Genomic DNA, 27,527 nt, shown 5'->3' on the forward strand with positions numbered 1-27,527 from the left:
CGCGCCCCTCACAGCCCTTTCCAATCAGAAAGGCTCAGTCGCCCTTACTTCCCTCGATGGTGGGGCGGCCAGGGGCTATGTCAAGATCCCCCAGGTGGAGCGTGCTGTTGCGGTGCACCTGTGCCCGCAGACAGCGGCCACCTGGAGGGCTCGGCCTAGACTCCCATCCAGGGCGTGTAAGTTTTCGGCATCTCTGGTGTCGAAGGCTTACACGGGGTCAGGCCGCCTCCGCCCTCCACGCCATGGCCATCCTGCAGGTCCATCAGGCCAAGGCGTTGAAGGAGCTCCACGAGGGTAAGACCGACCCAACGGTAATGCAGGAACTCCGTACCGCCACTGATCTCGCTCTACGGGCGACTAAGGTGACGGCACGGGCCTTGGGTCGGGCGATGTCCACCATGGTGGTCCAAGAGAGGCACCTCTGGCTCAACCTTGCGCAGATGCGGGACGCCGAGAAGGTTCGCTTTCTCGACACCCCCATCTCGCAGGGAGGGCTGTTTGGTGACACCGTTGAGGATTTCTCTCAGCAGTTCTCGACAGTGAAGAAGCAGACGGAGGCCATCAAACACATCCTGCCCCGCCGTGACTCGGCCGCCGTCAGGCCTTCGAGATCCCGAGCGGCATCTGCTTCCCAGCAGCCCTGGCCCTCTTCGACTCCGGTTCCGGCTCCAGTGCCCCCTTCTCAGGCTGCCTCGCAGAAAAGGACGTCAAAGAGGAAACCGCCTCCCCTTCAGCAGCCGTCGCAGAAGCGGCCCTGACGGAGAGACCCCAGGGATATTGAGATTACCACCGGGCCCGATCCCAGCCACTCCATCACTGGGTCGGATAGGGACGGTTCCTGCCCCGTCCTACCATCAGCTGGTCCCCCCTGGGGGGCCAGCGCCCACTTCCTCACAAAAAGAGTTTCCTCTCTCTCTGGGTTTTCACAACCGTTCCCACCCTCTGGTAGACGGTGGACGGCAACTCGACGTTGCGTCACAGTGAAGCGCAATGTCGAGTATAAACACCAGCCTTCAGCACTCTCAGACAGACAGTGCGTTGAGCTGGACAGTCGCCAGGCAGGAAAAACAGCGGAGCCGATCTCCTCCCCCGGCAAGGAATCCGTACTGCTAGCCATCAAACCACCCTCCGCGGGGGCGATGAAGCAGATCAAATCTCTAGTCCCCCTGTCTCGGTTTCTGGGAGCTTGGTCTCAGCTTCCCAGACTGTCAGGCTGGCTGAGGAAGACGATCCGTCTCGGCTACGCGATTCAGTTCGCTACACTGACTTTGTGTAAAGCTCTGGGTCCCCTTTCCTCTCCACTGGAGGGTCATAATTTCGCGTAGCGTGTTCGTCTGACTCGCCCAGGCCAGTCAACGTCGCTCCGCAGAGATTGTGACGTGGCTCAGTGCTGTGGCGTTTTCCATAGGAACCCCATTCTGTCAGTTCGACACAACGTCGAGAGACCGACAGAAAGTTAACGTCTTGGTTACGGATGTAACCTCGGTTCCCTGATGGAGGGAATGAGACGTTGTGTCCCTCATGCCACAACACTGGCCGCCCACCCCAGCGGTCGGGGGAGGATGCTTTAGGCTCCTCAGACCAATTGTTGAATGAATGAGCACGCCGGCTTCCCTCTTATACCCGGACATCCTGGGAGGAGCCCGGCATGCAAATTTCATTCGCCAATTTTCATTGGCCTTTTCTAAATACTCAGAAGATGATAGGTTCTCAAGACAAACCCCATTCTGTCGGTTCGACACAACGTCTCATTCCCTCCATCAGGGAACCAAAGTTACATCTGTAACCAAGACGTTTCCTTATGAGCACTTGAGTTTAACTGAGACTTGGGTGTTTGTAATAGACGTAGGCTATGGTGTCGACCTTGATTTTTTGCAATTTTGAGGTGTTCAGTTTGATGCGATTGCTCTCCTCACGAATCAACGGTTTCTTGTTTTCACTGACATGTCTCTTAGATTTTTTTTTTTTTTTTTTTTTTTTTTTTTTAGTCAAAAAAGTGTTAGGTGTCCACTAGTCTTAGGTGTTGAAGACTAGTGCTGCTTTGAGCCTACATTCAGTATGAGTAAAATACTCAAGTACTGTGTTATGAACGACTCAAGAGCCAAGTGCAGGGTAATCGAAGCTTTATTAAATCCCCTATAGAGTACACACACAGCAGATAGAGAGGGCAGTAACAGGAAATAATTCCAGGGGCAAAACCAAAAATGTCAATAAGGGCTCGAGCGCTCGGCCGTGAGGACCAGGGGAAGGCACAAAAGATATTTGATCCAGCAAGGGGAGGCGATGGGATAGTGTCCGAGCAATAATCCAGAAAAAGGTAAAAGTAAATCCGCCCAGCGAGGGACAATGAAAATCCACTTGATGCAGGGACAGGGCAGAAGCCAACAAGGCCACTCAAACTCACGAGATGCAAGACAGGGAAAAAATCCACTTGATTAAATCCACCCAGCGAGGGACAATGAGAATCCACTTGATGCAGGTACAGGGCAGGAGCCAACAAGGCCACTCAAAACTCGAGATTCAAGACAGGGCAAAATCCACTTGATGCAAAACAGGGCGGCAGCCAACAAGGCCACTAAAAACTCACGGGATGCCAGACGGAATGAGAGCAACACCGGCGATCCCCCTTAATCGACGGAGAAGTCCACTGCTTTGATCCAACCGACCCAGAACCAGAAGAGATCAACGGAGCAGAAGAGCAGAGCTGCGAAGACTCGTGCAGATAACTGGAGGTCTCCCAGAGCAGAGGGCAAACAGTCGTAATCTGCAGTGGTGGTAGAGGAATCCCTTGTGTGGAAGAGCTGGCAGCCGATAGCGCTGGAGTAAAACAGAAAGCAAGGCAGAGGCAGACACCCGTTGTGGTCAAAAAGCTCTGGAGCATTCAGGTAATGAAACCAAACAGACTGACACAGGACAAGAGAAACACGGGGAATATAAAGGAAATCAAACAGAGAGATAACGAGGAACAGCCGGAAAAAGAGCGGGAAACCAGCAAACCCAGGTGAAACGAGGGACACAGTAATGAAAGAATTAACAAGGTAACAAGAGGGGCGGGGTCAACGCGGACTCCAGACACATGGCGAGCTGTCACAACAAAACCATGTGCCTGACATGACACAACTGAGGACAGACAGAAAGAACCCACAGGTGCTAGACCCGAGACCTGACATTCTGTTAAAATCAGATACTCTAAGACTTTTACTCAAGTTGTTTTGGAATTTGTGACTTGTAATGGAGTAATTTTCACTGCAAGGTATCTTTACTTTTACTCAAGTATGGTTTTCAGGTACTCTTTACACCTCTGCCACACACATACGTCATTTCTTTTAAACAGGAAGAAGGTGAATTTGTGAATATAAGCCCTAAAAAACGAAATAAAATTTGATCAGATAAATCGTTTTTGCTAAATTGCTTAATAATAAATTACAGAAGGTAACTAAACAGCTCTTACTCATCTAGATGCAGCTATTGTTATGTTTTTCTGCATATTTTTGTTTACATGTGCTAAATCAAATCATAGTTGTACTAAAACAGTAGAAATTGTTATGTATGACAGCTATGTTGTTGCTATTCTATCATGACAGCAAGAAATGCAAATTATTTCGAATTTATAAAACTCTAGTGCAGTTGTGTTATTTTAGAGACATTTGTACCACCCTTTACATAATAATTGTAATTTGCTTTTGATTGTGACACTTATCAGCTGTTCCTTAAATATCAGTTATTTCTAAATATGAATCCCCTGTAAGCTAACTTCATTTTACATTTACAATAAAACGCAATATTAACTGTCATGATCCTGCCTTCCTAGCGGCTGTGTCTCTTGTTCTGGCGGACAGGATGATGACAGCCCCACTTCTTGTGTTTGTGTTGGGTGTCATGCGCTCTTCTGTCTTGAGTCTTAGCCCTGCCCCCTTGTTTCCTTATTCATTATCCCATCATTATTTTAGGCCCTACACCTGTCTCCCTCGTTACTTCTCCTTAGTTGCTTCCCTATTTAAAGCCTTTGTGTTTGCTGTCTTGTGCTGCACCGTTTTGTGACCCCCACCATCATGTTTTGTCTGCCCTGTGAGTTTATTTAGTTAAAATTGAGTTTTGTTTTTATCTTGTCATGTTTTGGTTCTGTTTCCCCCTTGAGGGATTTTTAGTTATGTTTTCATGTCTTATAAAATAAAGACTTTTTGGTTTAGAGCTGTCTGCATCTGGGTTCTGTCCATGAGTTTCATGACAGAACGGTGCAGCCAACAAAGAACCCAGCAGACAGCTCGCCTGGCACCTCTCCAGTGTGATCTCCCCGGGATCCCCTCCAGGGTTGATCTCCTAGGAGTCCCTCTCAAGGGTCGAGGCCATTGGGGTCCCATTCAAGGGTCGAAGCCGTCGGGGTCCCTCTCCAGGGTAGATGTCCCTTCCAGGGGTCGATGCTGCTAGGTTCCCCTCAAGGGTCGATGCCGCTGGTTTCCCCTCAGGGGTTGATGCCGTTGGGGTCCCCTCCAGGGTCGATGCCACCGGGATCCACACCAGAGACTGCCCGTCTGTGGCCCTCCCTCTAAGTCTGTTCCTGTTTCTGGGCCTCCAGTGTGTGTTCCTGTCTGTGGGCCCCCAGGGGTCGTTCCTGGGTGCGGGCCCGCTGGTGTCTGTTCCTGTCTGTGGCCCTCCCAAGTGTGTTCCTGTCTGCGTGCCCCCCAGGGGATGTTCCTGGGCGTGGGCCCTGTGGTGTCTGTTCCTGTCCGTGGCCCTTCTGAGTGTGTTCCTGTCTGCGGGCCCCCCAAGGGATGTTCCTGGGCGTGGGCCCTGTGGTGTCTGTTCCTGTCCGTGGCCCTTCTGAGTGTGTTCCTGTCTGCGGGCCCCCCAGGGGATGTTCCTGGGTGTGGCTCCTCTAGCATCTGTTCCTGCCTATGTGTGCTCCTGTCACTGGGCCTCAAGCGTGTTCCTTTGGACTTTTAGTTACTATTTTGCAGTGTTTTGATTCCGATTTTTATTATAATTGTTTTTGTTTTTGTCGTGTTTCCCCTTGGGGCCACCAGGTGGTGTCCCTTGGGGGAGGGGTTCTGTCATGATCCCACCTTCCTAGCGGCTGTGTCTCTTGTTCTGGCGGACGGGATGATGACAGCCCCACTTCTTGTGTTTGTGTTGGATGTCATGCGCCCTTCTGTCTTGAGTCTTAGCCCCGCCCCCTTGTTTCCTTATTCATTATCCCATCACTATTTTAGACCCTACACCTGTCTCCCTCGTTACCTCTCCTTAGTTGCTTCCCTATTTAAAACCTTTGTGTTTGCTGTCTCGTGCTGCACCGTTTTGTGACCCCCACCATCATGTTTTGTCTGCCCTGTGAGTTTTAGTTAAAATTGAGTTTTGTTTTTATCTTGTCATGTTTTGGTTCTGTTTCCCCCTCGAGGGATTTTTAGTTATGTTTTCATGTCTTATAAAATAAAGACTTTTTGGTTTAGAGCTGTCTGCATCTGGGTTCTGTCCATGAGTTTCATGACAATTAACACAACCCTGTCCTGCTTCTTTTCATTTTCATTTGGTTTAGGTAATCTGATGTGATTATTTTCATTTTTAATCAAATGAAATATGATACAAAACACACTTATTTTATTATAAAGTATAAGAAGTTTGTACAATAGGGAAAAAACAATTCACGCTCTAGGGCGCGGAGTCCTGGGGGACCTAGGAGGAGACCCGGGGGGGACAGTCTTTGACCCCGGGGTCTCCCCGGGGCCTGCTTGGCTGCCGGACTAGGGACCGGCTGGAAGGCCGGCTGGACCGGGCTTGACGCCGGCTGGAAGGCCGGCTGGACAGGGCTTGACGCCGGCTGGAAGGCCGGCTGGACAGGGCTTGACGCCGGCTGGAAGGCCGGCTGGACAGGGCTTGACGCCGGCTGGAAGGCCGGCTGGACAGGGCTTGACCCGGCTGGAAGGCCGGCTGGATCACCGGCTGGAGCCGGCTGGAAGCCGGCTGGATCACCGGACTGGACGCCGGCTGGATCACCGGACTGGACGCGCTGGATCACCGGACTGGACGCAGCTGGATCACCGGACTGGACGGGTACACAGACTGGACACACTGGACATGACGACAAGACTGGACACAAGACTGGACACAGGACTGACACCGGACTGGACACGGCTGCACTGGACTGGACGCCGGCTGCCACCGGACTGGACGCCGGCTGCACCGGACTGGACGCCGCCGCACCGGACTGGAGCCGCACACCGGACTGGACGCCACGCTGGATGCCGACTGCACCGGCGTGGACGCTCCTCCGCTGCGCCTCTCCCTCCTTCTCCGCACCACCGATCCATAGCCGACCTTGCGAATCCGTGGGGACCGGAGGGAGTTCCGCAGCGGAGGAGTCAGCCAACGTCATCCCCGGATCCCCCCTCCCCGCCCGCTCCGGCCACCAGAGTGAACGGGGACCGTGGAGCTCAAGCCGGAGGGTACGAGTCCCCCCGGGCAGCGGCAGCAGGTCGAGGCCCTCCGGCGTGATCGACCGCGAGGTGGAAGTCCCACGTGGAACCCCACCCCCGGGACCGTCCCGTTTGGCCACGAACCTGACCATTGCCGTGAACCCTAGGGGACCCAGCAGCCTCTTCTCAGACGGGGTGAGGCGCTGAGTGAGGCAGCAGTTGAAGATCGTCTTCAACTCTGCCTCGTTGAACTCAGCCCTCTCAGCCACCGCCGAGAATGCCCCGGCGAACTCCCGATTCCCATAGTTCCCCTGGCGGAACCTAGCAGCAAGCGGGCTTGAGCGGACCGTGAGGACGACGCCGTGCCGTCCATCTTGCTGCCCGCTGGGTTCTGATCGGGCTCGTGCATTCTGTCATGAAAAGTGTGCAGAAGAACCCAATTGCAGGCAGCGGGGAGTGAGGTTAACAAAAAACAAGACTTTATTTACAAGAAACACAAAACAAAAACCCACGATGGGGGAAAACACAATATAACAAGATAATGACAGGACGACTACTAACTAACACTAAACTGAAAATAAACAACACTAGATAAACCAAACTAAACACTTACTAACTGACAGGACACTCCAAACGGACCACGAGCACGGGAGACAATGACACATTGCACCGCAATGACATCTGGGACTTCAAGCGGGTTCGGTACACGCAAGCCTGCATTCGATGCATATTTGATATCAACAACACATTCGGGTCCTTTCATATGGTCTCTGTACCTGTGTTGATGATAACGCAGAGCGAGAACACAAGGACGCAAGATTGCTGAAGGTATTCTTTTTACAGATTTTTCACGTATAATGTACAAAAAATAATAATAATAATTTTACAAAATTGTACTGTATTATTTACAGATTTATCACAACATTTTTAAAATACGGTCAAAAACCATCAAATTACAGAAAAAGACTGCAAATTTAAACATGTAATTTAAAAAGAAAACTGTATTTTTACGGTATATTTCTGGTACCCCAGCTGCCGAAAAAATTCTGTTTTTAACAAAATGTTTTTTACAGTCTTATTATTGTAATACAGTCAAAAACCATCAAATTACAGAAAAGCATCGCACATTCACAAGAAAAAGAAAGGAAAACCATGTAAGTTTACAGGAAAACGTCTTGGTTACAGATGTAACCTCAGTTCCCTGATGGAGGGAACGAGATGTTGTGTCGAGCCGACAGATGGGGTTGGTCCTTGAGAAACAATTGCTTCCAACTTCTTAGAAAAGGCCAATGGAATTGGTGAATGAAATTTGCATGCCGGACTCCGCCCCCGGATATCCGGGTATAAAAGGGAGACAGAGTGCCTCATTCATTCACCTTTGATCTGAGGAGCCTGAGACCTCTCACGACTGCTGCAGTGGGCAGCACGTGTTGTGGCAAGAAGGACACAACGTCTCGTTCCCTCCATCAACGTCTCGTTCCCACCCATAACTGAGGTTACATCCGTAACCAAGACGTTCCCTTTCTGTCGGTCTCTCGACGTTGTGACTGACCTGGGCGTGTCAGCCGTGAGCGCTACCGCGAAATTGTAACCTACCAGTGGGTAGGTAGGGGGTCCCAGAGCTTTTCTTGAAAGGTGGGAAGGCCCCTGCCTTCGGCCTCACAGGCGGCGGCCTTGTTTCTCTAACAGCAAGAAGCCGCCCAGTACCGTAAGGCCACTGGGTAAGCGCTACTTCCTCAAATGGGGGACTTCCTTCCACAGGGAGGAGTTTAGTGGAGATACCAACATGGTCTCACCGTTAGGGGAGAACTCATGGGAGGAAAGTGTGTACTGAAGGAGTTAACCGCAAGGTGGAGGTCCACCTAGGGAAGGTCATGGGTTACCAAGGTGGTAACCAATCATGAGGATACATCAGACGGAACTGCCCTGCTGGGGGGTTACAACGTCCGGTAGCACTAGGTCCGGTTAGAGCTATGTAGTGGATAACTCAGTTGGTACCCGGCCTAAGGGGCAGGGCTGCTCTGCCCAGCCCGCCCACAGGAGGTGCTTGCTTAATGATGGATGGCATGCCTGTTCTTCACCCAGTGGGGGAAGAAGGGAGGCTAGTTTAGTACGCTGACCCACCTAGAAGAAAGGGGGGAAGGTACTGTCATAGGCGTACACCCTACCGGCCGCCGGTCTTGCCTGATGCCCTGCAAGACTCGAGCTGATACCGGTTTTACGCGGAGGCTGTAGGACCTCGCGAAGGTGATGGGTGTAGCCCAACCCGCAGCTTTGCAGATGTCTGCCAGAGAGGCGCCTCGAGCCAGTGCCCACGAGGAGGCTATACTCTGTGTGGAGAGAGCTCTCACCCAGTGGGCGCGGGCGATCTTAGGACAGGAACGTCGTAGTGACGGCGTCCATGATCCAGTGCGCCAATCTCTGTTTTGATCTCCCCTTATGCTGATCTCCAAAACAGACAAAGAGCTGCTCAGAGCTCCTGCGGCTCTGCGTGCGGTCCAAGCAGAGGCGCAATGCGTGTACTGGACACAACACGGATGGGGTTGGGTCTTCCTAGGGCTGTAGTCAAGTCCACCATTGTCAAGTCCAAGACAAGTCCAAGACCAGGACTAGTCGAGACCGAGTCAAGTCCGAGTCCAAAGAGGTTCGAGTCCAAGTCAAGTCCAAGTCCAAAGAGGTTCGAGTCCAAGTCAAGTCCAAGTCCAGAGAGGTTCGAGTCCAAGTCAAGACCGAGTCCAATTGAGACAGTCAAGACAGAGACAGAAAAAAATCATGACTACAAGACCACATACTTAACTATTGATAATTTATGTGATGCAAGAGACAGCATATCTTCTATTCTATGATAATCATTTTCATTATTGTTTGTAATGATCAAAAAGCAGATAAAATAAGGTCATTTTATTTTTACTATATAGGTATAGCACTAAAGTCACAAAGCCGAACTGTTTATTACTTTTTTAAGGAACTTTTTTTATCAGCCCTCCTAACAGCAAGGTTGTGCAGCAATGAACACATTTGTGCGTGTGCGTGTGTGTGTGCGTGTGCGCGCCTGCCCGTGCACGTGCATGTTCGATAGAGGAGCCGCTGAGCAGTGGCTCCACGGCTCGTTTATAAGCACGTCGGTGCCCATCCTTAAATAACATGTTCATCACAATGACAATAAAAATACGATCAATCTTATCTTTAAGCCCTACTTTCCAAACTTTCAAAATACTCAAATGCAATGCTAACTCTGAAACATGGCATTAACTTACCTCTCTTTGTGATGCCTTTGCAGGTTTCTTACGAAATTGGATGTTGTCCAACATGTTTCGGGGAAAGTTTTGTTGCAAAAAGTTTCCTTTTAAGCGCACTGTCGATACATTTATTATGGTTTGTAAAACCAATCTGTATTATGCCGCTGCTCGCTGACATCGTGCCTGATGAATGATTGATGCTGGTTCGCGCCTCGGACGAATCATTCATTCGAACCGGTTCTTTCTTTTTTCTTTTTTTTTCTCCCGTAAACACTTAATATTATCCACAAATTAATTCAGTTATTCACTTTCTGGCGTGCATGACAGTCCCGCGGACTTGAACCAATATACCGGAGTTATTTAGTAACAACAACAGCACACACTGAACTGAACTGCTGTGTGAAAAGAGAAATTATGAGCACGCGCAGCTCTCGTTCTAGAGTCGAGAGTCGGCAACAGTTTTCGGATTATTAGTTTTCGGATCACAAGAATATTGCTCTGTCAATGTTTTGTTTTGAAGGAGAAAATAAAACATATATCGCTGGACTCGGACGAGACCGACTAGAACATTTGCGAGACCAATGACCAAGTCCGAGACAAGTCCGAGTTCAAATACCAACGAGTCCAAGACAAGTCCGAGACCATAAAAAAACGTCTCGAATCTGGACTCGAGTCCGAGACCGGACTCAAGTACTACAGCACTAGGTCTTCCTCCCCGGTGGGGAGCGCCTTTAAGTTCACCACCTGGTGTCTAGGGGGAGTGGTGGGAACTTTGGGCACGTAGCCGGGCCGGGGTCTCAGGATAGCGTGAGAATCACCGGGCCCAAGTTCTAGGCAATCTGTTGACACGGAGAATGCTTGTAGGTCCGCTACCCTCTTGAGCGCCATCCGGAGAGCCGTCTTCATCGTGAGGTGAGAAAGAGCGGCATCTCCGAGGGGCTCCAGGACCGCATCAAGGTCGCAAGAGGGTACGGAGCATGGGTGAGGCGGTAGCCTTTCCGCACCCCTTAGGAAGCAAATGATCAGGTTGTGCTGTCCTAGAGACTTACCAGCAACTGAGTCGTGATGAGCGGCAATAGCGGCTACATATACGTTCAGTGTGGAAGGGGAGAGATTACTCTCAAGTCTCTGGAAGGACAGCACGTTCCCGATCGAGCAACTCCACGGGTCTTCTCTTCGAGAAGAGCACCAGGATGAGAAGAGGCACCATTTACAGGCGTATAGCCGCCTAGTGGCCAGGGCCCTAGCCTGAATGATGGTCTTAACCGCCACAGGGGGTAGGCCACTCAGGATCTCCTCGTCCCGTCCAGGGGCCAGACATGGAGGTTCCAGAGGTCTGGCCTGGGATGCCATAACGTGCCCTTCCCCTGGGAAAGCAGGTCCTTCGTCAGGGGAATCGGCCAGGGGGGAGCTGTCGTCAAGAGCATTAGCTCCGAGAACCAAGTTCGGTTGGGCCAGTATGGCGCAACTAGTACACTTGATGCTTCTCTTCCCTGACCTTGCACAGGGTCTGTGCAATGAGGCTCACTGGGGGGAAGGCGTACTTCCACTTGTCCCCCGGCCAGCTGTGCGCTAGAGCATCCATGCCGAGGGGGGCCTCGGACGGAAAGTACCCTAGCAGGCAATGGGTGGTGTCCAGGGAGGCGAACAGGTCTACCTGAGCCTGCCCGAACTGTACCCAATGAGCTGGACTGCGCGGGGGTGGAGTCGCCACTCTCCGCGAGGCATCAACTGACGAGAGAGCGCATCGGCTTTCTGGTTCAGGTCACCTCAGATATGTGTGGCTCGCAGGGATCTGCTCACCTGCGGACTCCACAGGAGGAGGCGTCGGGTGAGTCGTTTTAGCTGCCGTGTGCAAACGCCACCCTGGCGGTTTATATACGCTACGGAAGTTGTGCTGTCCGACCGGACCAGCATGTGCTTGTCCTGCACGTGAGGTTGTAGCCCCTTCAGTGCGGGTAGCACATCCAACAACTCTAGGCAGTTGATATGCCTGCGCAGGTGGGGGGCCGTCCATCGCCCCAACACTGCATGCCCGTTGCACATGGCACCCCAACCCTGCAGGGAGGCATCTGTCGTCACCACGAAGCGCCTCGTGACCTGCTCGAGAGGGAACCCCATCCGTAGAAAGGTCAATGAAGACCAAGGGGTTAGGGTGCATCGGCAGAGAGGCATAATCACCATCCGCCTGCTGCCGGTGTGCCACGCTCTCCAGGGAACTCGACTCTGTAGCCAGTGTTGCAGCAGTCTCATGTGCATCAACCCGAGTGGTATCACCCCTGCCGAGGATGCCATGTGCCCAGGAGCCTCTGATTTTGTTTCATCTGCTTGAAATATTCCAGGCAGTTCAACACTGACTGAGCGCGCTCTGTAGTCAGTCGCGCTGTAATGGAGACAGAGTTGAGTTCCAAACCAAGAAAGAGGATGCTCTGCACAGGGGAGAGCTTGCTCTTTTCTCAGTTGACCTGTGGTCCCAATCAATCTATGTGCCAAAGCACTAGGTCCCTGTGTGTACATAATAGGTATCGCGAGTGTGTCAAATGAGCCAGTCGTCGAGATAGTTTAGTACCCGCACACCTCTCTCCCTGAGGGGAGTGAGGGCGGCTTCCACGATCTTCGTGAAGACTCGTGGGGACAGGGACAGACCGAAAGGGAGGACTCTGTACTAACATGCCCAACCCTCGAAAGCGAACCGTAGGAACGGGCGATGACGAGGGAGAATCGAGACATGAAAGTAAGCGTCCTTCAGGTCGATTGCCATGACCCAATCTTGACATCTGATAGATGCCAGGATGCGCTTCTGCGTGAGCATCCTGAACGGCAGCTTGAGTAGGTGCCTGTTCAGGGTATGCAGATCTAGCAACCCCCTTTTTGGGGACGATGAAGTACGGGCTGTAAAACCCGTTGAACATCTCGGCTAGAGGGACGAGCATGATCGCTTTCTCTCCAGAGGGGTGGCGACCTCGGCCCGAAGCACGGAAGCATCCTTGCCTCTGACTGAGGTTTGAGAGGATGCCCCGAAACTTGGGCGGGCGTCTGGGGAGTTGGACCGCGTAGCCGAGACGAATCGTATCCTGTAGTCACCGTGACAGATTGGGAAGCCTTGTCAGGCTCCCAGGGACCGATACAGGGAGGCTAGGGGTACGTTCTGCTTCATCGACCTCCCGGGGGTGGTTCGATGGCCGGCAGTGTGGATCCCTCACCGTGGGGGGGCCCCCAGAGAGGAGATCGGCTCTGCTGTTTTACCTGCCTGGCGATGATGTAGCACAACGCACCATCGATTGAGAGTGCTTAGGCTGATGATCATCCTCGACATTGGGTCTCGCCTCAACGTTGAGTTGCTGAACACCGTCGTGTAGAGGGTGAGAGCGGCTGTGATAATACCCAGATGATGATGTAGCACAACGCACCGTCGATTGAGAGTGCTTAGGCTGCTGATTATCCTCGACATTGGGTCTCGTCGTGACGCAACGTCGAGTTGCCGAACACCGTCGTGTAGAGGGTGAGAGCGGCTGTGATAAACACCCAGAGAGAGAGAAAACTCTTAGAAGTGGGCTGTTGGGACGGGGCAGGAACCGTCCCGAATCGACCAACCAGCTATGGAATGGCTGGGGTCGGGCCCGAAGGTATTCTCGATCTCCCTGGGGTCTTCCCATGAGGGCCGCTTCGGCTTCCGCCGCGACTGCTGATGGGGTGGTGGTCTCCTCTTCGATGTCTTCTTCCGGGGGGCCGCCTGAGTGGGGGGTGCCGAAACCGGAAGGCGTCGAAGACGAAGAGGACCAGGGCTGCTGGGAAGCAGACTGTGCACGGGATCTTGACGGACAGAGGGCGGCTAAATCGCGGTGGGGGAGGATATGCTTGATATCCTCTGTCTGCTTCTTTACTGTCGAGAACTGCGACAGGCCCGGGAAAGCATTGCTGACATTTCGACATCCGCTTCTTCCTGGGCTCGGGAAGCGAGACGAGGTGCGAACGGTCCGCGAGCCAGTGGCTGACGGATTAGAGCTCACAGTAATCCTCATATCACCCTCGCTGCTCGCCGTAGCGGACGGTAGGGCCGTAGCCACTGCTGTCACAGAACAGGAAGCAGACGAGGTGGTGGCTGAGTCCCGTGGGAACACAGCCACCCGTGACGCAATGTCTGAATCGTCAACCGCCCGCAGTGCGGGCAGGACGTATCCACAAGGACTGCCCCAGCGTACTGGAAGCAGACCTTGTTTCTGTCCCCCTCCTCGATGAGTGTGTTGCACCCACGAGAACAGCAGGACATGCCACGCTGGAGAAATTTGCTCTTTTAGAGAAAAAACTCTAAAAAACTCCAGGGGAAGTCGCCGCAGGAAGGGACAGTCCCCTGCACCTCGTCGTAGAACCAGCAGTCTTGTAGTTGCTATCTTGTAGCGAAGTCTGTTGATCATGAGCGAAGGCTCCGAAGAACAAAAGGTGAATGAATGAGGCACGCCGTCTCCCTTTTATACCCGGATATCCGGGGGCAGAGTCCAGCATGCAAATTTCATTCGCCAATTTCATTGGCCTTTTCTAAGAAGTCGGAAGCGATTGGTTCTCAAGGACGAACCCCATCTGTCGGCTCGACACAACGTCGAGAGACCGACAGAAAGGGAACCCTGTTATTTTAAGGAATATTTCTGGCGCCCCAGCAAAGTGTACACTGTTTTTCTGGGTTGATGGGTTTTAGCCAAAATTATTCAACTTGTGCATAACTCACCCACAATGCTTTTTTTAAACCTGTAGGTTTACAATTTACAATGGCACCCACAAGCACTGGAGCAGTAACGCGGAAGTCAAGTGGCTTAAAGAATAAATATTTTGTGTTTTTAAGGTCCTACTTTGGTTTATGGAGTGTCCAACAACAAGTTTACGTACATACATGGTGTAAAAACACTTTAATTTTCTAATAATATGCAGTTATTATTAGCTTACTTCTTGACTGACTCTCAAATGATTCGTTCGCTGATTCATCTCTCTAATCCCCTTCTTTCTTTCAGCCTACTCTGATCTGATTGGTCAGATGGTCTAGTCTGCTGTGATTGGTCTACCGTGTGCAATGTCGCAAATGGAACTTAGGCGGGCATTACACGGAGTGACGCAAATTCGAACCGGAATGATTCAGAGTCAACTCCTTTTTTTCTCAAGCCTAACTTTGTTATTCGTTTACTTTCGACTTTACAACTTGGCAGACTGCTTTGTATTTACACACAGCAACATTACACACTCCATGAAATGTAATTTTAAGGACATTGTAATAGTTACTCTTTAATCTAAAAAAAAGAAATATTATTCTCTTGATGCTCAGCCTCACTGTGGTACCATTCAGACCAAACATCTGGCCATGTGTTACTTCTTTTTAACTGTGAGGGAAAAAATATGTTCATGAACATCCATCTCAGTCTATATGAACGTCCTTCCATACACTAGTCATGATCAGAATAAACATCTTATCTAACAGTAACCCTCATCAACATATTAAAAATGAGCACTTCTTACGAAACGCTCAAGCGCTTGTTATCATAACCGGCTGACCGGCACACATAAATCTGTGTACGTGCCACATTTATATGTAGAGATAGCCCTCACACACCTTTTAAGAGCAGAACTTCAATTGAATGCTTATACACCATACTGTTTTCCTTACGTTCACTGTCCGCGGCACTGGAGAAATATGGCCGCGATTTTCACAGCATCAAAGCTGTTCTGGAAGTAAATCTCGCATTTAAATTAGATAGATTTATTTATATGAGCTGAAGTGTGAACGTGTTGCTCTTGGAGGGGCATGACATGTGAATGTATAGTAGCCATAACACATTTAACTGTGTAGCCTGAAGAACTCAAATTGCTGCAGAAGTAACAAGTCACTTAGTGCTGGAAACATTTGTAATCCAATCCTCGGCAATGGGTGGCAAGTATCCCCTAATTTTAATTATGCTTTCATGGGTTTAACAACCCGCCGTGTTCTCCAAAGTACTGCGGTTCTAGTTGGAAATACAGGCCAACAGTTGACTGCCAATGGCACCGCCATGGTGATAATTAGATCTTATTTTTATATTTAAAGCAGAACAGACGCGTCTCTAATACTCCTGGGATCTCACAAGCGGCAATATTGTAAAGATATGTAATTCCATTAAAAAAATTCATAGCTTGGGATAATGTTCCACTGAGAAATAAATATGTGAGTGACTGAAAGACCTGAACTGGAGAGAGAGCAGATGCTTGTTGATCTAAAGCTACAAAATGCCAAGATGACAGAAAAACATTCAGGAATTCTGGAACCTAAATTAGTTGTGTAATTCAAAGCTCATTCCAAAGCTGAGTTGATCTAGTGTTATGATAAAATGGCAAGTGATATGGCCCATTACTGTTTATAGATGATATTAAAGACAAGAAACACATTGTGTTTTTTAATGAGAATGTGAAGATCCTTTTGATGCTGCACACCTAACGGGTGCGTTTCCCACAATAGCCAACTATGGTCGCAAGTTCCGTCATTCCAGCATAGTTCAACGATTTAAGTGTTTCCCAAAACCATCGATCCAACGATCAATCGCAAGCAGCATCGCAAGTTGTGTGGTCGGAACTACAGGTCTAGAGCTGTGGTTAGAAGCATCGTTCCTTATTATTATGACATGTAGACTTAAATGCATCAAGCTTTTGATCAAAGTAAGCAAACAGCACGCAGTGCATTCCATATCCATCATTCTAAATATGTACAAATTCAATTTTACATATTTTAGTTTGTCAAGAAAATAGAAGCGCTGTTTTTTAAAAAGTGCGCATGCGCATTGCCTGCGTGCTCTAGGACCCTGGGGAATCCCTGGGTGGAATGATGTAGGAGGACACTTACAAATGAATTAAATATGGTGAAAAATAGAATAACAAAAGTAAAAAAAAAAACATGCAACAGGTCTAATAAACAATGATAAATGATTGAATTATGACAAAAAAGGTATCAATTCTCACCAGCTCAACTATGTCTTTTTGTTCAAGAGACAGTTTCCAGATGTTTAACTCTTCCACGTGTGTGTAACGTTCGTCTCGTAAAGCCATTAACAGGGGCTGGAGGCTTGGCAAAACGGTGTCTGATGGTGTGTCATCTGGAAATGACAGTGTAATCTACAAGCGAAGAAGAGAGCGAGACAAAAGAAGGGAGAAAAACGAACATTTGCATAACTAAAGAAAATATAGCATGGGCTAATGAGTGAATCTCATTCATCTGTCAACAGCATGTATAGGTCACAATTTATTACAAAATTCAAGCGAAGAAATTATATACTTCCCTTTTCATCACAATAAAGCACACCCCACTTCCCAAACTCTTACTACCAAAATGAAAATAAATTACTTTTATTTTATCTTTAAAAAAGATTGGCCTATTTAAACTCTTCAAAAAATACAGAGAAATCTTTGTTTTTCTAAATGTTTATTAGGGGCTGTGAGTTGAATTTGCATGCGCAGAAGTGGCGCATAGGTGCTCAAGTTGATATCGCTATAAAGTCTGTAACTCCGACAACAAAGTATATTTGCCTGCATTTTTTCTGACCCTTTCGAAACTAATAACGTTTACATTTATCCCCACACTATACAATACCTTTTTTAGAGTCTGTTGCTTTTCGATGTTCAGGAGAATTTCTTGTTTGAGCAGTGTGCAGGGACAGCTGTCAGTCTGGGTGCAGTGATGCTCGTATCTTTTCCAGAGCGCGCGCAGCAGCACCACTGCGGCATCACTGCCGGTACCTCGCGACGCGGACCGCGCATTACGCATTATACACTGCCAAATAAGATAACGTTATTAAAAAATTATGCTGTTTAAATGCATAAAAAATATTAACTGCATTCTCTGAAGTTCCTCAGTAGAGTGAGGCGCTATGTCTGTTGCTATAGCAACGACAACAACAACACAACACAAGATCCTTCCGCAGGCCAATCACGACACTGCACTGAACTTGTGTGCTGTCACAACAACACGGCTATCAACTATCAACAACTATCATCGACATGTTATATAATACACTTGATCTTTAATGAATTTCAGGGATAAAGTAAAAATCAATCTTATCAGCACTCTGTAACGTAATTGTTACAATTAGCTCAGCTAAATAAAATAATTTTATGTGAGATTAGTTTTATGAAAACACTGACTCTGCTTTAGGAAACAACATATCAACTCACATGGCAAGAAATACAGCACACATTCTTCATTTATTATGCACAAACAGGAACGTTTTATTTATACCTAAGCCTACTGTTCAAATAGAAACAGAAAATATAATCACAAGTCCTCATGTGTAGGTTACTGTACACGAGGGCTCATGTATCTGTTATTCTAATGACATTCAGGCAAGTGTATTTGAAGTAGCTGTGTGTTGTGCAATGAAATAATTGTCTTTCTCGTTTAGTAAACAAACTATTATATATACCACCTTCTCAACAAAAGTTTTTTCACAAACTCTAAGAAACATGTTGAAGAAACGTGCTTCTGCCGAATGGGTCACATAAAACGAAACGGGTTATACACTGTTGACTGCTGCATCAGATGCAGTTTACAGAGCCGCAGTTATTGGAACCACAGAAATGATTAATACCACATAAAACATGATACATATGAAATCAAATAAAAACACACAGCAGAACGTTCACTGGGGAGAAACCTTTTGTGGGTCTCCACCTACAGCCAAACCGCAGAAAAGATCTTGCATGTACTCTCATAAACACCTAGCTCACTTTCCATTCAGTTAATGCAAAAGACTTTTATCCAAGGTGGTCACATTGTTTGGAAAGGGGCTCAAGCAGACATCTCCTACCACTCCTCCGGCTTTAAAATGGGTTGGTATGTATTTGTTCAGCCCACAGCAGAAGCTCTATATAATATGCTGCTTATTGACTGGAAACCAGGGAATGATCCAGGGTCTTGCGGTGTACTGCAGGAATCAAGAACCCAGAGGTCCTGATCGGAGCTGGTTATTCCCCAGCCAGAGCTCTGGAGACAGGATTGTTGACAGGGTGTTCACCACTCCAGTATGTGATACTCTGTGTCTGTGACTTGTGCTGCAAAGGTTTGTATAACGTGCCAAGTATGTGGTCAGAAAAGGGTGCCGGGCAGTGAAACAAATATCAGCTGAGTGAAGAGGTCATAGATGTGCTTTATCGTGAATAAACAAAGGATCTGTTTTGTAAAGCACAATATTCAATTCAGTTATGCACTGTAAACTATGTAAATTCATATTTACAGGGTTCCTATGGTCTTGGTAAACCTGAGAATAACATGGCATTATAAAACTGTGATTTCCAACCATAAAGTCATTAAAACTTATAGTAAGGAGTAGAAACTCAGTGAATATACATGTGTATGTTATGCTCAGCTGTAAAGTAGTTTTGCACTTAAAAAATAATGTATAAATGTATAAAAAATAATAATGTATAAATAAAGTCGTGGGTTCGATCCCAGGGGATTGCACATACTTAGAAACAAATATGTGTAGGATAATGCAATGTAAGACGCTTTGGATAAAAGCGTCTGCCAAATGCATGAATGTAAATGTGTTTGTTTAATTACTTTAACATTTAGGTTTGGACATTTTATGGCATGGAAAGATCTAAGTCAGATAAAGACAAGTGTTCAGGAGTTGGGATGGATGCTTTAATGAGCCTTTATATTTTTTATATTTTAAAAAGCTTTTTAAATGGAAAAAAGCAAGCAGGTTATTTTTGTGCAATCCATTAATATAGCACTTAACACTGTGCAGAAAAATTGAACTTAATCAAATTTTGTCTCTACTTTCCAAATTTTGAAACAGCCATCCAGTAGACTAACATGGAACTACCCCCAAAACTGACCAGCTGTCCCCTTGACATTTCTGTCACAACACAAAATTGTTACAATTATCGTTGTCAAAAGAATCCATAAAAGAATAAAAAGAGAATTCTATTGACATTTTGCGGTCAGTGATGTAAGATTCATTGTTATTTTTTCTTTGTTTTGGCTATTTAATCACTATTACATATCGTTATCTGATTGTGTTGTATACTCTAACCGCTTAAAAAAACGTTAAAGAACTCAAGCATTTCGACTTTCAACTGAACTTGAATTTTGAAATAGGAATTTTAAATATATGGCCTATATAAGATTAAAAAGACCAATCGTACAATATTTTTGTTGAGAAGAAAAAGTTTCATAACTATATCCCCGGTCACTCTTCAATGTCTGAGTGTACAGGCGCTTCACCGGAGCTCGCAGCAGGAGTATAAATTGCACGAGCAGTCGCGGCTACGCGCACAGTTACACCAGTAAGCAGATCGTGTGGATGTTAAACTAACGGAGCGCAGAGGAAACATGCAGTCACCGGAAACAATGAACCGGCACCACTCCGCTCCTCCACACACTGTCACCGGTAAGCGTGTTTTCACAAGACTCGACATAAGGAACTACAATTAGATTTAAATGAAAGAAATAACAAAAAGATGCCTAAAACCTATGCTATCCTAAGACCTTTATCAATGGAAATGAATGGAAAATACTATTTATAGTATAATATAAATATGTTTAAATCTGGATTTAACAAAAATATCTCATATACTGAAACATGCCATACCTATATTTCAAAATAACAGGTCACAATACATTCTTCATATGTGCAAGGAATGCATGACATGTATTTCTGTGAATAAACCATAAAATGTGAAACGTTATTTTCTTATTGTCAAGCTTTCACTTTTTTGTATGCTGAAACTACAGTTTAATCACTTGTCATTGTTTTATTTAATAAACATACTCTGTGGAGTCCGTTTGGAATGTTTTTTTATTCAACTTCCAAATAATTTTAAATGTAGTTTTTTCCTAAATATTTTATAGCCTAACATGTACAGTATTTACTCCTTTACACTCTCAGAAGAGAGATGATCTTTAACAGTAATTAGCTAGTTATATTGTGCCAAAAAACAGAAAGTCCTGCATGTGGGAATGTGCAGACGTGAGAAGTGTTCCCAGTGGAAAACGAGTTTGAACCGAGTTTGTTAAATAAGCAGATGTTCAGATGATGTTCACATGTTCACAATTGCTGCACCATTGGAACCAAATGTTGACGGCACATGTGTCTATGTGTTAGAAGACATAAAGATACACGTTTGATATTTTATGTCTCATTGTGTGTTTGAACAAGCTTGCAATCTCTCTCTCTCTCTCTCTCTCTCTCTCTCTCTCTCTCGCAGACAGTGTTGTGATGAGGAGGAGGAAGGCTCAATGGCTGGTCTCAGTCATGTTATGCCTCTCTTTGGTTATTGTTGTGTTGGGCATCTACACCAGCACACGCACAGAGAGTGTCAGCATCACCGGATATACGTCAGGGATTATCGTAAGTCATCATCATTGTTATCTACAAATTATAAATAACTTTTGTATACAATACATCATGTTGTTTCGGAGGTCAAGAGTGCTGGCATCTCTCTTGGTTTTAATTGTTAATTTGATAAGAGTTATTACTTTACTGTCTAACTATGAGACTTTATTATTATTATTTATTTATCATTATTTCTCAGTGAATCCAAACGATCCAAATAATAATACGAAAATCTGATTCTTTGGCTCTGAAATGGCAGACGAAGGACAGCTTTAGCTGTAATACAGTTTAGAAATGCGATTCCGTTAAAGTCTTTGTTTTACTCCTGCACTTTCAAAACTCTCCCTTAAATGATTGTGCATCAGCCTGTGGACAAAGATAGCTTACTCTTTTTTTTTTTAATGAACATATCTTGAACACAAATCTTAATGCTACAGCCTATAATAACATTGTTGGGAGTTGTGTGCTCCTACTTTTATTGCAACAGTTTGGGCAGGGCCCAATGCCTCTGTGTATAAGGCAAGGCTTAGAAATAAATGATTTATTCAGTCAACTGTGGAAGAACTTACCTGGTGTGCATAAAGCCAAGCCACGAACCCAGATGAACACCTTCGGTGTGACTTTCAATGCAAACTTTGAGCTTTCTTCAAAACATCTTCTTTTGTGTTCAACAGAACAAAGATATTTATTAAGCGATTTTTCCTACTATGGTAGTCAATGGTGGCCAAGAACTGTTTTGCTACAAGCAATGTTTTAAATATCTTTTTGTGGGTTCATCAAAACAAGAAATTTATACTGATTTTGTACAGCTTGAGGGTGAGTGAATGCAGACAGAATTTTATTTTTGGGTGAACTGTTCCTTTAAGGGAAGGCCGAATCTCTGTCCTGGACTCCAGCAGCTAGCCACACCTTTGAGTAGCTCATACATTTACAACCTCATTCTTCCTGATCTTTCCTGGCCTTTCGTAGTAGAGGTGGACACTCCACCACCGGACTTGGTGCAGTGCTGTCTCAGCAGCATGGGATCCGGTCAAACTCCTACTGTACTGTCGTGATTCACGGCAGGATTCCTTGTTATGTGTGGAGAGAAACGTATTATTGTCGTCTCGACAATAATATGCGTTCTCTCCGGTGTCGCGTCTTCTAGCCTCGCCCTCTCGTTTCCTCGTTAGCTTCTCCTTAGTGTTTGATCCCTGTCACCTGCCCGTCTCCCTCCCTGTGTTATCATCCCTCGTTTGTATTCCCCTATATATTAACCTTGTGTCTCTTGTCTTGTGCTGATTCGTTTTGTATTACCTGGTATTGTCCTTGTCTCAAAGCTCTAGTAAGTTGTCTCGTATATATTGTTTTTGCTCTGTCTTGCGTGTATCTAGTGTTAGTCCTGTCTCAGTTTTATATGGTTCTTTTGGTTACCTCGTCCGCCGGTTTTGTCCCCCACGTGGGAGGTTTTGGTTTATGTTTTATATGTGGTTATAGTGCTGTTCTCTTTTTGTCTTCCCCCATCGTGGGTGTTTGATTTGTGTTTTGTGTAATAAATTCTGTTAACCCCTTCTACGCTGTCTGCATCTGGGTCCTCATTGAGAATCATGACAGAACGTATCAGCCAACAGAGGACCCAGCAGACAGCGAGTTCCACCTCCCTGCGGAGCCGTCAGGCTCACATCTTATACGGCCTCCGTCAGAAGGGGGCTGACATCAGGGACTTCGCCTGGGAGTTCCTAGCCTCTGCGGGCAATTCGGAGTTCACCGAGGCGGAACTCAAAGTCATTTTTAATGGCTGCCTCGATGAACCCCTCAGAGGTAAGGATGCTAAGGCCCGGTTCGCGATGCACCGTGAGGAGCCCAGGGACCCTACCGCGCCGGGAACTCCACCACCCCTGGCCCCCATACCGGAGGACCGCATCCTGGCTGTGGTTTCCCTGGAAGACCCCACACCTTCCGCCTCATCCCCTGCTACCTCGTCACCACCAGTCACCCTCCGTGGCAAGCGGGGGAGGAGAGTGTCCTCGGGGTCCTCTTCAGAGGCATCCCAGCCGGAGCTAGCCGCTCCCTTCACCTCCTTCTTGCAGCCGACCACCAGGCGAGTGGTTCGGTTCAAGAAGAAGAGGCAACGGCGGGCAGCGCGGGATCCGCCCCAGCTGGTAATCCAGCCGGCGTCCCAGCCGGTGGTGCAGGCGGCGTTCCAGTCCGGCGCAGGCGGCGTCCCAGCCTGTGATCCAGCCGGCGTCCAGCCCGGTGCAGCCGGCTCCAGTCCGGTCCAGCCGGCGTCCAGGTCAGTCGGTGCAGCCGGCGTCCAGTCGGTGCAGCCAGCGTCCAGTCCGGTGGTCCAGCCCGATGTCCAGTCCAGTGTCCAGCCCGGTCCAGTCCGTGTCCAGTCTGGTGTCAGTCCCGTGTCCAGTCTTGTGTCCAGTCTTGTGTCCAGTCTGTGTCCAGCCTGTGTCCAGTCTTGTGTCCAGTCTTGTGTCCAGGCCTGTGTCCAGTCGTGATCCAGCCGGCGTCCAGTCCGGTGATCCAGCCGGCGTCCAGTCCGGTGATCCAGCCGGCGTCCAGTCCGGTGATCCAGCCGGCGTCCAGTCCGGTGATCCAGCCGGCGTCCAGTCCGGTGATCCAGCCGCGTCCATCCGGTGTCCAGCCGGCGTCCAGCCGGCCTTCCAGCCGGCGTCAAGCCCTGTCCAGCCGGCCTTCCAGCCGGCGTCAAGCCCTGTCCAGCCGGCCTTCCAGCCGGCGTCAAGCCCTGTCCAGCCGGCCTTCCAGCCGGCGTCAAGCCCTGTCCAGCCGGCCTTCCAACCGGCGTCAAGCCCTGTCCAGCCGGCCTTCCAGCCGGTCCCTGGGAGACTCCCAGGGTCAAAGACTGTTCCCCCCAGGACTTATCCTAAGTCCCCAGGACTCGCGCCCTCGAGCGCAGCCGGGGACTGGGACTATTCCCTCCAACCCTTTTGGACTCCCCCATGGACTCTGTTGTTCCCCCCCCCCCTCCCTTGTTTGTTATTTTTATTGTGTCACCCAACCCATGATTTTGTTTCTTGTCTGCCCTTATTTTGTTCAATGTTTTGTTGGTTTTGTCACTTTCACAGTCTGTCTTGTCCTGTGTCACCTTGAGGAGCGTCAGATATCGCTCCTTAAGGCGGGGGTCTGTCGTGATTCACGGCAGGATTCCTTGTTATGTGTGGAGAGAAACGTATTATTGTCGTCTCGACAATAATATGCGTTCTCTCCGGTGTCGCGTCTTCTAGCCCCGCCCTCTCGTTACCTCGTTAGCTTCTCCTTAGTGTTTGATCCCTGTCACCTGCCCGTCACCCTCCCTGTGTTATCATCCCTCGTTTGTATTCCCCTATATATTAACCTTGTGTCTCTTGTCTTGTGCTGATTCGTTTTGTATTACCTGGTATTGTCCTTGTCTCAAAGCTCTAGTAAGTTGTCTCGTATATATTGTTTTTGCTCTGTCTTGCGTGTATCTAGTGTTAGTCCTGTCTCAGTTTTATATGGTTCTTTTGGTTACCTCGTCCGCCGGTTTTGTCCCCCACGTGGGAGGTTTTGGTTTATGTTTTATATGTGGTTATAGTGCTGTTCTCTTTTTGTCTTCCCCCATCGTGGGTGTTTGATTTGTGTTTTGTGTAATAAATTCTGTTAACCCCTTCTACGCTGTCTGCATCTGGGTCCTCATTGAGAATCATGACACTGTACCATGTCCTGCCTTCTCCCATAAAATCACCCCAGTGGAGAGATATTACGACATCGGCAACAGGTAGTTATTAGCCTTCAAACTGGCCCTGGAAGAACGGAGGCTAACTTACTTCTACCATTTCAAGTGATCAAAAGAACCTAGACTAGATTATCTCTGAGAAGCCAAAAGAAGAAATCCGAGACAGCCTGGCTCTCGTTTTTTATGCAGTTCAACTTCACGATTACCTACCAACCTGGATCCAAGAATACCAAAGCTAATGCATTATCCTGCTTATATGCTCCCAAAGAAACTTCTCCAACTCCTGAATCCATTTTACTCTAGAAGACTTTCGTAAGCCCAGTCTAATGATCTCACCACACCGAGGGCTTCCCTGCCAAATACGTCCATCAACCCTCCCCCTGAGTGCCCGCCTAATCATGTCTACATTCCATGGAGTCAATGTACAGCCATCATACAGTCTGTCCATACCTCCTTGGGCACTGGCCACCCAGTGGCCAATGTAACTCTTTTGCTGCTCCGCAACCGCTTCTGGTGGCTGGGCATGGCTCGCGAGGTTCAGAGTTTTGAAAAGGGGTGTAAGGAATGGGGCATTTCCAAGAGCCCTCGTCATAAACCTCCTGGTGAGCTCCATCTTCTGCCCATTCCACGTCACCCCTGGCCACACTTAGGAGTGGACTTCGTCATAGATCTCCTCTGGTTAAACACTCATCTTCGTAGTTGTTGACAGATTATCTAAATCCTGACAACTGAATGAAAATTCTTCAAAATTCTACTTATGTATTTCACTAAAAAATAACAGTTATGGATTTGGTACAGGATGGCAGGGAATTAAAAAAACTTTCAGAATTTTCATTATTGTGTGAACTGTTCATTTAACGCCGTTTCTAAAGGGTATGTATGAGAACGGGATCTCCACAAATATAACATGGAACATTTGGGTTTACAATGTATTTTCTATTATGCTAATCTGAAGTAATTTTCAGATGAGTCAAAGCATCTGGCGTCTTGTGAGTAGATCATCAATTTAGCCTTTATGAATGTCATAACAGTTGTTTTGTTGGTAGTGTCTTGTTGAAGCGGTACTGTATGAACTTCAGTAAGACTAATGGCTATACACAGTATAACAGAATAGTATTAATACTCTCTACTCATACTATTCAGCAATATGTTTTATGTAAATTGTTTGTACGGGACATACATCTTGGATGACCCACTTAGTTTGTCAAAATGTGCCGTAACGCAAAACACGTTGCAGAATGCTGTATCTTTTCAGTTTTATAAAAGCATAGAGTGATTGTTACACACCATTTCAACTGAAATGAATTGAATCCATGATAATGAATCCCAGTGCTTCTATGGTATTTTGTATTTTCCAAGTGAGTCTCTGTTTTTACTATTGTGTTTTTTTATGTTTCCATTGATTGCAGTTGGCATTTGGATCATTCTTGGGTGTTCTTGGACTAATTCTGGAGGAAAACCGCAAAAAATTGGTAGATATCGACATGTAAAGTCTTAAGTCTTCCATCATCAGCTTTTTTCTGTTGCATGTTTCTGCTCACCATTGTGAGCAGAAACACCGCCTTGTACTCTTGGCATGGTCCATTTATCGGTTTCACAAACCTGTACTCTTTTTTTCCACTCTTGCTTCACTGCTGTTCTGAGCATTCTGATCATTGTGATCTCTAAGTGTGAGTACAAGTGTTAGGCACCTATTGTAGAGGTAAATTCTCTGTTACTGTAAGAAATGGGTTTTCTGTTAAAGTTATTTACTTTTTATCAGCTCAGTTCCATGGAATTTTTTTTTTTTTAGTTCAAATAGTATTCTTTAAAAATTCAAAATTTGTTCTTTTAATATTCACTTCAGTTAAAGACAATTTATAAGATGTTTTAATGACGACAATTTAAATTTGACCCAAAAAAATCTTGTTTCGTTCAAATTGTTGAAGTCCAAACTGAGCAGACCAGTCTTTGCTGCAGTTTGTCAAGATAAATATTCCCCATCGCGATTTCCTACACCACAGTAGTCGCTATAACAGTGTTCCAAGCCATTTTGCCATGCTTCATTTCTGTCTGTGCGTTCAGAACTTTTGGGAATAATGAAATCACTTCCTCTGACCTTCCTCTGTCACTATACTAAAGAGAGAAAACTCACAGCAAGTGCTGTACTCATGCCCAGTATTTATGACATCAGGTGACAGTCTTTCTATGGTCAGCTCCAGTGAAAAGTGTGAACAGACTGTCTGTGAGAGTGAATTTCAAAGCATTGATATTTACTGCAATAAATTAAATGATTTTGATGTTAATTGTTACTTTTCCTGGAATGATACAATTACCTGCATGACTAAATCACTGTTGCATTGTGGGCTGTAAAGTTAAGATGGTCATCAATCACCTCTGCCAGGTTCCTTGCAGAATTAGTAGGTGTTGCTGTTAAAGATCTACAGTAAGTTGGACAGTGAAATTGTGTATGACTGATGGGTTGGCTGGGATCACCAGGAGCTGAGTTCAGTTTTGCCAAGGTTGAGTTGATGGTGACTAGACACCAAGACTCTGTGTTGTTTTGACCCATGATGCGGGTGATGGTTACAGCATCACATGATGTCTCATAGCATTATTTTAACAACACGCCTAGAGAAGGATGCTGGTGTTGATTGCAGAGATCCAAACATGATAAAATTTCACTAGTATTACATTTGCCCTGTAGTTCCTTGCAGGAATCAAGCCAAGTACTTTCTGATCTCCATCTCCGAGCATTAACCACTACCCCAATACCACTATCACTTGGCCTTAGCATTTAATGCCTTGAAGCAGCCCAGAGAGGCAAACAAGATGTGGTTTTATCAAATAG

At 47.1% G+C, this 27,527-nt stretch overlaps 2 protein-coding genes across 8 annotated transcripts in view; one reads left to right on the forward strand and one right to left on the reverse strand.

Annotated features, from left to right (window-relative positions):
* LOC130563204 (uncharacterized) overlaps window positions 1-17,569 on the reverse strand; it is a 38,855-nt gene extending 21,286 nt beyond the window's left edge. For all 3 annotated transcript variants that reach the window (XM_057348634.1, XM_057348635.1, XM_057348636.1), the window contains exons 1-2: window positions 17,250-17,569; window positions 16,622-16,774 (exon numbers count right to left, since the gene is read on the reverse strand). In XM_057348634.1, the coding sequence (XP_057204617.1) occupies window positions 16,622-16,774; window positions 17,250-17,423 (327 nt within the window). In that variant the 5' untranslated portion in view covers window positions 17,424-17,569. The remainder of the gene's footprint in view (window positions 1-16,621; window positions 16,775-17,249) is intronic.
* A 2,371-nt stretch (window positions 17,570-19,940) lies between these two features.
* Window positions 19,941-27,527, forward strand: part of LOC130562950 (transmembrane protein 255B) — a 29,844-nt gene continuing 22,257 nt past the window's right edge. For 3 of the 5 annotated variants that reach the window (XM_057348298.1, XM_057348297.1, XM_057348295.1), the window contains exons 1-3: window positions 19,941-20,049; window positions 20,867-21,009; window positions 26,107-26,169. In XM_057348298.1, coding sequence (XP_057204281.1) covers window positions 19,992-20,049; window positions 20,867-21,009; window positions 26,107-26,169 — 264 coding nt within the window. In that variant the 5' untranslated portion in view covers window positions 19,941-19,991. The remainder of the gene's footprint in view (window positions 20,050-20,866; window positions 21,010-26,106; window positions 26,170-27,527) is intronic. The other 2 variants (XM_057348296.1, XM_057348299.1) reach the window with 1 other exon arrangement.

Source organism: Triplophysa rosa, linkage group LG12 (genome assembly GCF_024868665.1).
Source record: "Triplophysa rosa linkage group LG12, Trosa_1v2, whole genome shotgun sequence".
NCBI classification, from domain to species: Eukaryota; Metazoa; Chordata; class Actinopteri; order Cypriniformes; family Nemacheilidae; genus Triplophysa; species Triplophysa rosa.